We start from the raw sequence: 15,757 nt of genomic DNA on the forward strand, positions 1-15,757 counted from the left end.
TTTAGCTGATCAAAAGTAGAATTGCATGTATCATTTTGGAAAAATTGTTACATTACATGTTCACTGTTCTAGTGACACTGGGAAACATGACTTTAACCTGTCATTTTCCATGTAGCATTTCCCTGTAAATTTACACATATTTGTCTCAATATACAACAAAGATACCCTGTAAAGTTCTGCTTGTAATGGAAATTAATTAATTAATTAATTAATGGAAAACTTTGGCATATTGGTATTTTGGCCAAGAGGACCACTCAGGTACCTCAACTTTAAACATCATTCAACAATGTAGCATCCAAGACACACCTCTTGTAGTTCAAATCTATTTGTGACAGTTGACAGTGTTTCCTTATTTGAAGAACTTGATGCCTGTTCCTGAGTCTCTTGGATACCTGTAAGTAACAAGGACATGGCTACTTACCAGAATTGTGATGGTTAAGATGTTTTTGTTCAGAGTTGTATTTGTATGTCACTCGCAGCATCCTAAGCAGAAAACCAAATATGCTTTCTTTCTGCACAAATTAAACCCTTTAATTTTAAGTTGGCTGCAATAATCTGGCAAGGACCTCAAATTTGTTTCAATCTCTTATGAGGGCAGTATCAAGCTGTCCCTCACTGTTGTTGCAAATCTGAGCTCAGTTCTTTGAAAGCCAATTAATGCTCATCCAGAGCTAATCTCTGTTCCTCTTCTTTACTTAAACATCTATAAATTAAAGCATTTTCACCCTCGTGATTTTCAGAGTATAAATACAACTCAATTCAAATTTGACACCAATCCCATAGATCAGGTTGGTCCTTGCTTGAACAATCAAACTAACACATTTATAAGAACGATGTATTATTCAGTAAGTGACACAGGCATATTCGCAAAAAAAATCTGAGTGCTCCTATCAGGAGTCAAACCTAATACCTTCCGATTACTAGTTCCGTGCTCTACCAGTGAGCTACAGGAGACTTGTGGGAGCTAAGGCCATTAAACTAGGTTCATGGGACAAACATCCTGCATACTGCTAGGATTGGAATGTCATGTGTGGTATATGCACATATGGCATATCGCATTTATTCCATAACTCATTTATGTGAAGACAACAACAAAAAAAATCACTATTAATACCACTAAGATCTTCAAACTGATAAAGCAGTCCTGTAATGATGTCTCTTGATTCACTCAGCTCTTGACAATGTCTAAAATAAAGACAAATTAAGTAGTAAGTGAAAACACTCTTAATCCTCCTTGGCTGGCTGCTTAGAGCAAGCCAAAAAAGGAGCAAACTCCAGACTATAGGTGAACTGGTACATTAACATACCCTTTGGATTCACTTCCATCAATCGCAACTCCCAGAATGCCAACACATTTCTCAAGAAGGGGAAGAAGCTCATCTCTTGAATAGACTCTGTGAATAATAAAATTCCAAATGCCTTCATCATTCTGTTATCAATATAAATTTGTTATGCATAGACTTTCATTAAAATGTTCATTTCCAAAGAAGTTAAAATTCCACACTTAGAAATAGAAATATTGTAAAATTTTGATTAATTAAAAGCTTGTTGTAAAAAAGTTCTTTATCATGGTCTTCAAGGTACTCATAGAGGATGAATTCCTGGCATCCAAAACCAGAGTTCCATGACAGTCACAGTTAAGATTGTAGCGCCTTGGCAATGCAACAGAAATAAGTTCACAGAGATTTGTAGCAATACCTTAGCAGAGACATTGCCTCCTTGTACTGTTCCTGATCATAGATATTGCTGAAGAGACTGTTTTCATAAACATCATATACCTGTCAAGGTCAAACAGTGACTGTTGTAATGAGAGTCCACATGTTATTGAAAGGTGCAGTAAACTGGAATTTAGAAAGGTTTTGCTTCTGCAGAAGGAGGAAAGCTTAAGAACTCAGTGAAGATAAACCCTCAGAGCAAGACAGGAATCAATAACAAACTCAGACCAGTTTTGATGATGATGATGGGTTCAAACCCATGTTGGTGGTGAAGAAGTAATCTCACCACTGCTGTATCCCTGCTTCCCACCTTATTTTACTGGACATAAAACCATTGACAGACTTCCCAACCTTTTTCCCTAGTGGATGTCTTGGCAGATTACTGGTGACAACATGCAGACACTGTAGAACTGGAAAGTAACACCAGTGGTATTCGTCAAGATCATCAAGCAGTTCAGCTATGACATCCTGAAACAATTAAGATAAAAAAGACAATGGTCAGGTTATTAAGGAAATTTTCTTATTTACAGTAATTATAGCTAAATCACAGGTCAACTCAGAAACTGTGCTTGAAACTTTTAAAGAACTAGCCGTAGTCAAGGGATCCTCCAGTAAAAGCTCAAGTTGCTTTGCAGGTGATTCGCCTTCAACATATCTGTTTAGACAAAAACACATTGAATTTTACATTAGGAGCTGTTCACAAGATTAAATATTTCCTTTGGCTCAAAACATTTTATGAATGTCATCCTTCGCAAAACTATTATTGTCCAGTGCTAATGATCATGGCGGATATTGGAGGGGTATAGACTGAAAAGACAGGAAGAACTGAGTGCTGAAGTAAGGGAGGGATCCTGGATTATAATGTAGAGAGATCAAGTTTATATGAATTTTGGTTTCAGCGGGCCAGGTTAACTGTCCATAATCATAGAGGTGTCCACAAAGAGAGGAATAATTACAACTATTTGTTATTTCTGGAAACTGTAATATTATGCATCATGCAATCATTTCCACATCACCTGATTAAAAAAGTCAATGAGAATCCTTTATTTCCAGGTGTTTGATGTTGAGACTGTTTGCAAGTTCTGAAAGTTTTGTCTGACCAGCCTTTACCAATTAAATAGTTTATTTCTACTCTGCATGTGCATTCATTTCCAATGTACCTAATATAATAGGATCCTTAAAGAAACTTGGTCTAAAACAAGAATAGGTATTATCCATTGAAGTAATGAATTCCTTACCTACGGAAAGACATTGTTTTTCTGCACATCTCAACTTGTTTGTGGCTCATTTTATCCAGAATATCCTTCCTGCTTTCTGATGATACACAGCAAAGTACACTCAAAGGACACTCAAAGAAATGCTCCATCAAACAAAACTGAAAGAAAAAAATAAGAACAATTGATCTTGGGTCTTATAGGGTGTGACCACCGATGTAGCAGTTGACACCTCAGTCAACTGTCAGTCAATATATTGACTGGGTAGCAGTCAAGTATCTGTCACATTTAAATTGACTTTTGGTGTCTTTCATTGCTACTCCTATATTGGTCTTAAGGTGTTGGCTGCTATGTCGGTCGACACCACCTGTAAGAAACAATATCCAACGTTGACCAACTGTTGATGATCTGTTGGTGATCCCTCTCTGATATGTTGGTGTTCCATAGCCTGTAACAACTGACTGTCAATTACACATCAGTTGATACACGGCCAATACTCTGACTGATATACCAACCGAGGTGTCAACCACTACATCGGTGGGTACCCCCTATACAGGTGTTGAAACACATGGAATACAGAAATATGACAAATCGTACTTGTGCTAAAATTAAAAAAAATCATGATACCTGTAGTCCCCTGGCAAAGTTCTGTAATGAGAAATCATGGAACAAGAAATTGTCATACAGAAATCTGAGCACTCTTGCGCCAAGCTTGAATGGAAACTTGGCTGTCATCAGCACCTTATACAAACAAATCAATAATGGCATTAGTAAGTGGTTTGAACAAAGGAATCTTAGAAATAATCCTAGCCACTTCATAGAACATGGATCAGGAAAAGAGGGTCTTGACAATCTCCGAGCCAGCGAGGCATGGAAGGCAGATGTGAGAGGCACTCAAGTAAGCCTTAAAAAACACTCTGGTTAGCCTAGATAGCACTCAGGTTAGCTTAAATAGCTCCCCGGTTAGCTTAACGGTTAGCATAATTTATGTTGGGGATTGTTCATGCCTCGCACGTCTGCCTTGCATGCCTCACTGACTCGCATATTGTATACACTCAGGATAAGCTCTGGCAGTCATGAGCAACTAGGCTCATGAAGGCTTCACCTTTTTTCACTTCTACGGTTTCAAAAACATAACTTACAACAGCCAGATCACAACTTTGTTGATGGCATGGAGACCCATGATTAGTAAAGTTGAACTTGATTAGTGCACAGTTACCTCTTAAGTCCTCAGAAAAAAACGTTTTGTTTTCAGTATATTATATATGCTTAAATTTAGTACAGAGTGATCTTTTTTTTTTTTTCAGGAAAAGAACCGTCTGAAGCCATAGTTTGCCATGACTGAGAATTGAATAATATTCTTAACGAAACTCAGCACGAGCAGCGAAGAAGAAGGAGACATCAGGAAACCACAGAGCAAAGACAAAAGACAACATCACTTTGAGTCAACTGTCCACCCAGCCCTAGCTTCGCGAGGTTTCGTGAGTCACATATTTCTAGTTTTAATCATAATTTACAGGCTCCACATCACCAGTCATGCAGTCAAGGAAATATGGATCACATGATTAAAACTAGGGAGCGAGAGAAGCGGGATTTACAGGACCTTTCCACAGACCTCTAGGATTATTATTTAAAAAATAAATATCATAAAACCTTGTTAATGATCTCCAGAACACAAATGTGGGAAGGCTGAGACTGAAATCTTTCAATGGACAACACACTGGAAACAGCATGTGGAAGAACTCTGTGAATGGTTGTTACAGCTGTTGCAATTCCAAAGACTAAAACCAATGGAAGCTCACTCAAGTATTGGCTGAAATAAAATAAAATTGTAAATTTTTATATGCCAGTGTTGTATCAATGTTTCCTACAACTCTTCTTGCAATGACTAAATTATTAAAGACAGCACATTGTAGCATTTTGTACCACACGCCACTTGAATAATGAGTCACAACTTTGCCACTTTCATTACTAAAGGTAAAAGTAATCTTTTTTTTGCAGTGATTACAGCAATGCTGCAACAAAATTTTTAAACATTGTGCAGTAGTGTAACCTGTTTCGGCTTAAATTGTCTCACAGTTCCAAGACAAGTGGAAAGAAGCATTGGATAGTGTAACACCACATTCAATGATCTGCTATTTCTACTGTCAGAAATAATAAATTATTATTAAAAAATTTTCTAACTCGTAACTGTTACTTTTACCTGCAAATTGTTACAAAATTTTGAACTACTGCAGGAGGAAAACCTTCAAAGTCCTCAAAGATGATGACCAAGGGAGGACGATCTAAAAATTCAGAAAAAGTATAAACAATAAAAGATAAACATTTGACAATCAATGTAGAATCAAAAGAAGAGTAAATGAGGATCAGCACTGAATTCACCTGAATATTGAGATTGCTGTGAGCTGTGCCTTCTTTTTGAGCCATCACGCTGAAAAGAAAATGGAGGAAGCTGTCCTTGAATAAGGCATTTCTGAATTACCTTGTTCCTCTTTTTCCAAACAAAGCTCTTCATATAAAAATGGGTTTTCTTAAATTTATATGAAAAGAAAAACTAGTAATAATTTCAAAAACAAGAGCAAAAAAAAAAAAAAAACGACTGTCCTTGTGTCGAACTGGTCCCACGAAAAATATAATCAACTCCAGCCTGCGTACAGCTGGCACATCAATCGCTTGTGCTAATGAAGCAACAATAATAAAGTGTTGCAATTATACCAACACATTAATTGTAGCGAGCGGCTAATACGACGCTTCCCTGACTTCATTATTCAGCAAAACAAAAGGTTTCTTTTGTTTCTCGTTCAACAAAAGATCTCCAAAAGATGCTGCTAAGAAAACTGAGTTTTTTGCATATGTTATTTCTCGAAAACAAAGAGCAAACCAGCAAAAAATAATACAGGGCAATGTTTGTTGACTAAAACGAAGTCCACATGCAATAATTGAGACAAATCCAGAAAAAAAAACGGCCCAACATTCAACATAAGGCGGTTATGCATCCAGCCCTTCAATTGCTTTATGAAAAGCTCATCATTGGGCTTTGCTTTGATAAGATGGCTTAATTAAAAACAACTTGTAAATGGCTTATTCTGATAGGATAGTTTACCTCCAAAATATACTGCCACACTTAGTGAATTACTTAGTCCATACTTTGGGTTGTAAAGTAACTGAAAGAATATATAGTATACCTCCAAAATATACTGCCACACTTAAAGAATTACTTAGTCCATACTTTGGGTTGTAAAGTAACTGATAGAAAACCAAACCTTTGTCATTTTCTTGTACCAATGACAAAGCACAGGCATTGTAAAACTGCTGATCTTCTTGCCTTGATGTGATGGTGCAGGATCATCTTCATCCTAGGTTTAAAGTTAACACATCACCGCTGTCTTCTAATCACATTTTCTTTTTCAGTCGCTAGACAATATAATTATTATTTTATTTGTTCAGCTCTTACCTGCAGATCGCAGCCAATGAACTGTGATATCACATTTTTCATGGTTGCCTTCATAACTGCATAAACAAACAAATGTGTCCTCAAGTGACAAGTAAAATATAATCAAACATATAGCTGTACAGTGTATTTGTAGTGTTGGAGTACTGTACCAGTTAAAGAAATTTTGGTTGGGTGACATATTTTGAAAACTTCTAGGGAGCTCCCATTTGAAATGACCAACTCAAAATGTAAGAACCTTGGATACAAAAAGCTGCCAGGTAATTTCATGTTTGTACTTGCAACTCTACCTTCTTGAGATCTTACAATTGATTGGCCAGTTCAAACAGAAGACATTTACAAGATACCACTGAAAATAATAGCTCACAGACAATTTCAGAACTAAAAGATTTTAGGATAGAGGGCCACTAGTTCTTCAGCTGAAATACTGTCAAGTGCTACTCTTGTTAAATGAAGTTAATTATTATTATTATTATTTAAGAATAAAAATTAGCGATAAGAGTTTTGCATGATGCTTCGATGTCGCCATGACATCATTTTTACCACATACATTAAACTGTTTGAACTTTATTTTTTGTCACTTGAAAATGATCTCATGGCGTTTAACTCTTGTCGCTAATTTTTATTCTCAAATGTTTGTCCATATTTAATGTCATTTGATTATTATTATTACTATTATTATTATTATTATTATTATTATTATTATTATTATTATTATTATTTATTATAAAGTGGAACTCCCAGATGTGGACATCTTTCAACACTACAGACCAGTTTCTGCATTAGACAGATGTCGGCTGATGAAAGGTTAAAACTATAGTGTTTGTATGTGACTGATACCTTGACTAAGTGTTCATTTCAGAAGGGTGTATATTAAATATGGGAGATTAAAACCATACTGATGTGTAGAATGTGTGTGGCAATGATCATAACTAATGAACCTCCCACTGAGCGTTAGCCCCAGTAAGGAAATGGGAGATCGCACAAGGCAAAGTGTGATCTCCCATAATTCCTTACTGGGGCTAATGCTCAATGGGAAATTCATAGGTTCACTTTAACGCTTAAGGACGTTGCCTACTAATAAGGAAGTATTTTGTGTGGTTTATGACTATGCGGGGAAAGCATATCTTAGCAAGGGCTATTGAAATCCAAAAAGAAAATTGGGGGTAACCACTGCATTTTTAGAGATAATGAAGTAACAATTATTCTAAAAAACAGTAAAATACTTGTAAAGCATTGTATGGCATGGTTTTTTTTTCCAAATTGAAGCTTTCTTATCTCTAAAAAATGCATGGTTACCCCAAATTTTCTTTTTGCATACCAAGAGCACTTGCAAGTTCTGCTTTCTCCACTAATTTTAAACCATGCAAAAATATCCCTGTGTTAGTAGGTACCACCCATAGGAAATCAGAGTATCACGAGATGCACAGAAGGTATGTGCAGTAACAAAAGTAGGCACCGTCCTTAAACATACACTGCAGAGTTAATAGTTTGTGTCCTTTGTGCTAGCGACATAACATTTATTTGTACCCTAATGATCATAACTGCCAGTCTACTTAGGAGAGCTGTCTACCCTCAAGAGGTGAACACCAGTGGAGGTTTTACTGTATATGAAAATACAAATTAAAATAACTGAAGTATCAACCTGCACAATCTTTGGACGTCAGCACAGCAACAAAAGGAGTAATTTGGTTTTTGAGTTCAGTCGCTAGCTGAGAAAATATCACTTCATGATCTGGCATGTTTACACCTACAAAATATAACCCAGAACAATATTCTTTCAAACTGTTATCATCATAACCTATTGCTATTATGTAAAACTATCTCATTAAAGGAAAGCCTTTGTGCAATTTTGTGAGTCAGGCTATCATTTTGTAACACTTCAATTCTGCAATTGAAAATAATTTGGAAATTTTATAGAAACATTCTTCTCATTTCTTGTGATGTCAGCCTCTCATGGTTTAAAAAAATCTCAGAAAATATAACCATTCCTGTAACGAGGTACTCTAAAATAAATATGGGAGTCCTTAATATCTAAATCTCGCCCACCTGTTATCAGTGCAGCTGTGGGTATTTCATGTATGACAGTTGTCCTTGCTGATTCCACAGATTTCGCTTTATGAGCACTCTTGATGAATTCCAGTAGATCAGAAAATATTTTACTGTTCATCTGTGACTGCAGACCCTTTGAGTAACAACAAATAACACCTTTAGCAATCAGTCTAACCTGTTAGGACTATTTTCTTTCTTGTTTTAATTCTTGCTTACACTAGATATATTTTTAGTAATCCTGAAGGACATCTTTTCACCAATAAGAACATAAGAACATGTTACATTCAATTTCAACTAAACCAACCAGAATCCGCACACCCCTTCAATTGATTTTTCGAAAAAGACACCTCTCAAAATTTGAGTGTGATATCATGGGTGTTGCAGTCTTGATTTCTTCATGAAACTGTACTGAAGTATTTGTCTCGACTTTTCTTAAAAAGTATCCCCTCCCTCCTGCCAGATTAAATTAAATTTATTTTATTTTATTTATCTACTTGTATAGCGCCCTTTAACATTAGAATGATCAAAGGCGCTTTACAATTCAAGAAAACTAATATTTACAATAGAGAGAAAAATTACCGTGGTGCTACCTCAATCTCAGCTCTAATTAATCCCCAGCACTCTTCATAGTTTGTATGCCTCAGTCTGCGATGGACTGCACTTTCACCAACAACTTCTGGAAAGTAGTCCTCTGCAAAAACAGAAACTTTCCAGTCAGCTATCTTCATAAAAACTCTCTTGTAAACTCCCAGACTCCCTGTATACTGCAAAAGAAACACATCTCCTTCCTTCAATTCCTATTAAAGCCAGAGGTGCCTACATGTCCCTCCTGGGGGGGTACTCAGGTATAAACGTGATAAGGGGGGGGGGGGGGGGGTCCGACGGAGCCTAATATTTTGCTCCCAAAAAAATACATGGACCTTATATTGTGCACCCCCCCAAAAAAAAGCCTGGAAATTTTAGACCCCCAAAAAATACATGACTTTTATACCCTAAAAATGCAATTTTAAGAACAGTATACATACTGCCTTACTGCTGAAAAAGAAACACTGAAAACAAAAAGAAAAAAAAAACACTGAAAACACTGAAAGAAAATCGACATTCTGATTAAGCAGATTATTCGAATCATGCTTTTGGATCTTGCGGAAACTTTGGCTTGAATTGCGTAAGAACTATTAGCCTGGTGGAAATTCAAACCCAAAAAAATACGCGCAGATTTTTTAGACCCAAAAAATACACGGTTAAATCTTCAACACAAAAAAATACAGGAGTTGAAAATTTTAGACCCAAAAAAATACGTCGGACCCCCCCCCCCCTCCCCCCTGTCACGTTTATACCTGAGTACCCCCCCCCCCCCCTGGGCATGTCCCCACATGGTAATGGAGTAGGTTCCATGGCCAGGAGTTGATTCAGCGGGCAACTTGTCTCGTTCCAGTACACATCCATATGGATACACCTCCTGTTTGAGCTGCCAGTTTTTAGGTATGGACCCCACACCCCCCACAACCCTCTGGTAATTCCAATTCAAGTAAAACCTTTGACTTACATACATGACAGGACGCAGGTGGGCTCGACTGTAAGTTCCGCAAAGGAATGCTAGTAGATTCTACTAGCATTCCTAACATTCCTCAAATTAAGACTCCCCCGGTTTCTTTTCTTTTGGGACTTGCAAGGTGTCGTAATCTGTCTTTATGTCATGGAGGATGCAATTAAATCGAAAACAGACCAGGCAGGGTATAGGAATATGATCTGGACTACATGTTACATCAAGAAGTGCCAAGAAATAAAAACGTGATGTGAAATTAGAGTAAATGCAAATGTACAATGACTAAAATAGCTCGCAAAGGCGGGCCATTTACTGGCCCAGAGATACTCATGAAGAAAGATTAAGGCAGAAGAGAGGAAGGAAAAAGAGAAGATGTGAGAGGGAAAGAGAGGCAAGAAATGCTACAACGGGATCCTGCAAATGATTTGGTAGTGTAAATATACGGTTTCGATTACGAAACAATCACACGCATAACAGGACACAGGCGTTCTCTACCGTGAGTAACGTGGTGCAGAATTTACTAGCATTCCTAGATTATTCTGTTTTGAGACCACAAAATTGTATGCTGAAAGAATATGATTTAAATTTAATCATCGAGCAAATGATACGTTTTCTGAAATGAAGTGCAACATTTTCCCTGAGTATATTCAAGAGGGCAGACATAAATCAAGCGTGCTATTAAATCACCTTGAGACACGGTTAGAAGAAACATAAAAAAAGACATCGTGAGCGTGGGAGTGAAATCCTGAAAAAAGTGATCGCACGAGTGTTATTGTCAACACAGGACAATGACAAATGCATTAATTAAGGTGAATCTTGAAGAATATGCATATTCATGGTACTACCATAGTAAACAGTTGCTCTATATTAGTTTAAATTTACTTTAAAGTATTACCATATTTGTAAGAAAAAAGTTGAGCCGGGTAAGGGAGTCTTAAAAGACAAAAATTATCAGATCCCATGGCATTTGGCGAGCGGTCCTGTTAATTTTGTGACTAGTTGTCTCTCTTCACTTATAATCTGCGATACCAGATACACTAATTGTCTCGTGATTTTTCGAAGAGGCTAAAAGAACCCGAAAATTGAGTACGATATTTGCACCGGAAAAAAGGTTAACTTTTAGACGAAAGCAAAATGCACACGCACTTTTCCATAGAAGAAACACCAGACTGGCCCCGCAGAACAAGCGTTATTTTTTGTGTGTGTTTCGCGGGCGAGCGCAAAACGCGAGGAAAACGCGCACTTCAAGTCACGCGCGACAGGAGTTGTGAGACATGTACATGTATATGCATACCTCTGTCTTGTTCCATCATATTAACGATGCTATAGCAAACTGTACAAGGAGAAACAACCTTCAGTCTTGTGGGAATAAATTACTTCATTTTATTTTAGAGCGTGTATGTAAGGGGAAAAGGGGGGGGGGGGGGGGGAGTATCCACTATTCTGATCGATATCAATTGACCAATGCCTGGCTACACTGGTGACTGCATTGTCACATCATACCATGTAAAATTGAAGGCTGTGTTTCTGTATTAGTGTTTTTTTACGTTACACCAGACCGTGTCAGGTGGGTCACCCGCCATTCTGATGGATAAAAAATTAAAGGCTGAGTTGCTGTATAAGCGTTTTTTACGTTACATCAGACCGTATCAGGTGGGACACCCGCCGTTCTGATGGATAAAAAATTAAAGGCTGAGTTGGTGTATTAGCGTTATTTGTTTTGTTACACGAGACCATGACAACGATATCAACCACAACATTGGCTGTGCATTTTTTTATTTTGCATTTAATTATTTTTACGAGTTTGCTTCATAGTCACTTCCTTCATTACTTCACCAGCTATGTAATTTTTTTATTGCTTTTTTGTAAAATACTGGCCTCACTGATAAAAGTGTTCTATATAGTCCCCTCATTATGGTTTTGTTTGGTGTGAAAATACATCTACAATTTGGACATTTCGAGCACAAAGTGAATTTGTCGTGCCCCCTGCTCTGAAAGTGAGTATGGATTGTTCCATTTCATTGTAAGTTCAGGAGTATAAATTTTAAGGGCCGCTCTGCTACACTATGAATGTTATGGCGCCTACCCCCGGAACAATGTCCCGGATGATGCACAATGCAAGATCATGTTGGTCGTGTTTAATATGTTGAGCGTGAATATTCAAAATTGTGGTTGTCTAGGCAAATGCTCTTCTGTGATAACTTACGTCTTCTTGGCTAAGCGAGCCTTACCTTGGTTCTGTCCCTTGTATTTCCTTTGTTTCAATGCCTACCATTTCGCATAATTAACACATGCCAATTCCAAAGCAGAAGGATACATCTCTCAGGTTTTGTCTTCGCATCTGTCCGGCTTCGCTTTCATTAGCGGCTCTTAGCAATCGCTTCCTTTTATTTCTTGCTTTGCGCATCTTCCTTTTTTTTCTCTAATGAACTTCCACGCGACTTTCGTGGCATGATCGATCACAATTTCAGAAGGGCGCGCTTCCTTCTCGTTCCCACTAAACAGTGCCGTAATATAATTACGCGATCGCATTTCAAGATGCTTGTATATGTGCCCGCGTTTCCACACAGTGATAGTTATTATCCAAATTTGAAAAGCCAGCGGCTTATCGCAAAACAACAGAAACATTACCTGGGAATGTTGTGTTCCGGAAGTGAATGTACAACTAGTAGATCTAAAGGCCCGGTCAAAAAGGATGGCGATTAGTTTCCGAGCTTTGTGCACAGGACGCATCGTACGAAATTCAGGCTAATATTTTTTTCACCATACAATTGCAGCGAAATTCACGCAAATCGATCTTGTTGATTCATTACAAAACAAAGTACGTGGCCAAGCAAAGCGTCATACAATCTTGGTATTTTGCCGACGTGTCCCTTTTATATAATTAAAGGTATATATATATTTTTTGATCGGTATGATCAACAATAATATTGCTTGGTACCTCTCATTAGACGGTACGTACATAAGCACTGGCAGGCCACAGACTTATTTAATTCGAATTTATCCTCGCCATCTTCTTATATGAGGAGTAATGCGGCAATTTTGTATCGAGTTACGATATTCAAAAACACTGTCCAGATCGCAAAGAAAGAAGTGAGAATAACATGAGCCGTTCATTCTCTGTCATATTGAATGAGATTACAGATGCCTCAAGGAACCACAAAGATTAAATCTCTGCGTGACGTGGTACTTACAGAAGACTTCCACTGCGTCCTCTCATGTCCTTATTAATTAAACACATTGCAACACTGCGCAAATATGGTCATGGTGCACTGAATATTTGCTGTCCATAGTCAACAGGCTTCATGCAATATATGTAATTTTGTGTCTCAGGGAGCTTTGCTTTGTTATCAATGTATTGAATACTAAATCAATTATCCTGCTCAATCTTGTGGAATATCCCCTGGTTTAAGCCAACTTGGCCTATGGCCTTGTTGGCTAAGTATTTAACAATTATTCCACGAGCGCGCGTTGGATATGAGATGATAGATAGCCAACGAGGCGCGTAGCGCCGAGTTGGCTATAATCATCTCATATCCAACAAGCGCAAGTGGAATAATTGTTTTATTAAAAACAACCGAGAAATATTGCTAGATCTTACTGATTTCGCTGTGCAAGAACGACCAGAAGGCAATTTAATGGTCGCCATTCCTTGGCCATGGTATAATTGCTCATATACCATGGCCGCTAAGCCAATCAAATCCCTCGAATTGCATTATACCATGATGCAGTTTTTAATAATAGGTGATATTCCATGTGATTTTGCAGGATAATAATATTGCTAAATATTCATATTCTTGGTATTGAACTGAATGTACACTTACATGTGAAAAGCCCCGTATGCAAGCTAGTTCCAGTTATGTTGCTGTATTAAATATTGTCTATCGAGACCCTTACTTAGCCCCCCCCCCCCCCAATTCCCCTCGGAATTTCCAATAACATTCCGTGGGGAAGGGGCATCAGAATGGGGGATGGATATTTTCAGACACCATTCCCCCACCAAAAAGAAACCGTTTAATTCTTAAAATAACATATTTCGTAGAAGTTTTTTCTTACGAAATATCATTAGTTCTTTTATAACCTCACTAAATATTAAAATATCATACCCAGAGGAGCGAACATGCGCCCAGTGCATATTTTCTATAAACTTACCTGCGCTACGTTTTCTTGGACTCTTCGTAGCAGATTTCTCGATCAGAAAGCAACCCTAGCGTTGAAAAAATTCATCATAGGTTAAAACAATTCAACAGTGAGCAGTTTTTAAGGGCAGCAGAAAGGCAAATCACCTTGGAAACAGAGCTCGTTTCATCCACCATGTTGTCTCGTTTTGCTGCAGCGAGGAGAAAGAACAACTCACTTTTCGCGCGCGGGCGCGTTATTCAGGTCCAGCTCCCCGCGGTCTCCAGTGCGATACGGCCGCAGTGTGAGGTCGAGGGGTGGTCTCCGCAAAAAATGTCATTCTCTGTTTATGAATTTTTTGGATGTTTCCAATCCCTGTTTTTGTTGGAAAACGAATACTTCTCATAGGAGTTCCATGTGTAGGGGTTCGTCCTCGAGACCCAGAAAAAGCTTTGTTTTTTTCGCTCGGGAAGTTTTTGAGGCCACCAGCTTCAGTATTTTTAAGAAAACACTCGTGGGGCATCTCAAATGTCGATTTTAGGATGATTAGTTCCAGGAAATAATGTCTGAATAAACATTTAAATTAGATAGTAGATAAGTGGGTTAGTTTCTAAAGAAATTGCGGTACCTCCGTCGTTGGGAGTGTAAAAACGAATATTTGGTTGATAAGGTAATTTGAGAGCTGTGGTCTGAGAACTGTGGTTTCGACTGTTAGCCCTTCTCCGGGGTGATTTGCTCTGACAAAGAGCTAGTTGATAAAATAAAATGTTCGTAGTATGCGTCACGGAGGAGTGTCCATAGAAAACACGAAGTCATTCTATAAGGTGTCGTTATGCCACACAGTTCATGAAATGAGGAGTGATTTTATGACGAAGCCAGAGACGGGGAAAATAGCCTGCGTGGCAGGCGCTAGAAAGGGGAAGGGAGAAGGGAAATCGGGCGCGCGCGTCTGATTTCCCTTCTCCCTTCCCGTTTCTAGCGCCTGCCACGCAGGATACGGGAAAAAAGGCATACCGTAAACAGCCGCTTATAAGCCCTGAACTTATAAAACTTCGTAAGGGCTTTTAGATGGGCTTATAAACGGAGGAGCTTATATCCGAGGGGGCTTATATAACCGGAATAAAAAAAACGTTTCAAAACGAGTTATAGCAGTGTTGGTCGAAATACGTTTTTCATTTACTGGTTTTTAATTGAGCTTTAAAACGTCAAGATTTGCAACAAAATTAAAACTAACAACACGAACGAAATTAGAGGGAGCTTATAATCGGATGTATTTTTTTTTTGTTCAGACAGGTCGATGGAATTATATTTTTACCATATAGATTTATATTTACTAATTTATTCTAACTTTATTCATGTTTGTAGTAATTATTAAGCTACACAGCCTGCAGCCCGCCTCGATTAGCTCGCTGTATGCGGGCTGTGTATTCCTGTAAAAGATATAAATATATGAAATAAAGTTGTTGTTGTTGTATGGGCCGATAACCGGGAAGGCTTAAAAGCAGGGGGGGGGGGGGTTATAAGCGGCAGTTTACGGTATACACTGCCGCTTACGGTATACACACTCCAAGACTGTCCGCTAATAACGCGCAGGCACGTCAGGTTGTTGCAAACAGTTTGCTCCAGGTTTGATTTCGATGGTATTCTGGATTACGTGAAA

At 38.1% G+C, this 15,757-nt stretch overlaps 1 protein-coding gene across 1 annotated transcript in view; it reads right to left on the bottom strand.

The window, feature by feature from the left end:
- The window catches only part of LOC146449456 (origin recognition complex subunit 3-like), a 25,585-nt gene extending 11,250 nt beyond the window's left edge, over positions 1-14,335 (bottom strand). The window contains exons 1-18 of the mRNA XM_085101768.1: positions 14,265-14,335; positions 14,131-14,185; positions 9,023-9,123; positions 8,430-8,565; positions 8,026-8,130; positions 6,384-6,439; positions 6,193-6,285; positions 5,312-5,360; positions 5,133-5,214; positions 4,583-4,742; positions 3,557-3,670; positions 2,954-3,090; positions 2,307-2,370; positions 2,067-2,183; positions 1,699-1,778; positions 1,308-1,394; positions 1,115-1,185; positions 307-392 (exon numbers count right to left, since the gene is read on the bottom strand). Of these exons, the coding sequence (XP_084957894.1) occupies positions 307-392; positions 1,115-1,185; positions 1,308-1,394; positions 1,699-1,778; positions 2,067-2,183; positions 2,307-2,370; positions 2,954-3,090; positions 3,557-3,670; positions 4,583-4,742; positions 5,133-5,214; positions 5,312-5,360; positions 6,193-6,285; positions 6,384-6,439; positions 8,026-8,130; positions 8,430-8,565; positions 9,023-9,123; positions 14,131-14,185; positions 14,265-14,294 (1,623 nt within the window). The 5' untranslated portion in view covers positions 14,295-14,335. The remainder of the gene's footprint in view (positions 1-306; positions 393-1,114; positions 1,186-1,307; positions 1,395-1,698; positions 1,779-2,066; positions 2,184-2,306; positions 2,371-2,953; positions 3,091-3,556; positions 3,671-4,582; positions 4,743-5,132; positions 5,215-5,311; positions 5,361-6,192; positions 6,286-6,383; positions 6,440-8,025; positions 8,131-8,429; positions 8,566-9,022; positions 9,124-14,130; positions 14,186-14,264) is intronic.
- Between the last annotated feature and the right edge of the window lie 1,422 nt (positions 14,336-15,757).

Source organism: Pavona decussata, unplaced genomic scaffold (genome assembly GCF_977016875.1).
Source record: "Pavona decussata unplaced genomic scaffold, jaPavDecu1.1 SCAFFOLD_602, whole genome shotgun sequence".
In the NCBI taxonomy this organism is placed as follows: Eukaryota; Metazoa; Cnidaria; class Anthozoa; order Scleractinia; family Agariciidae; genus Pavona; species Pavona decussata.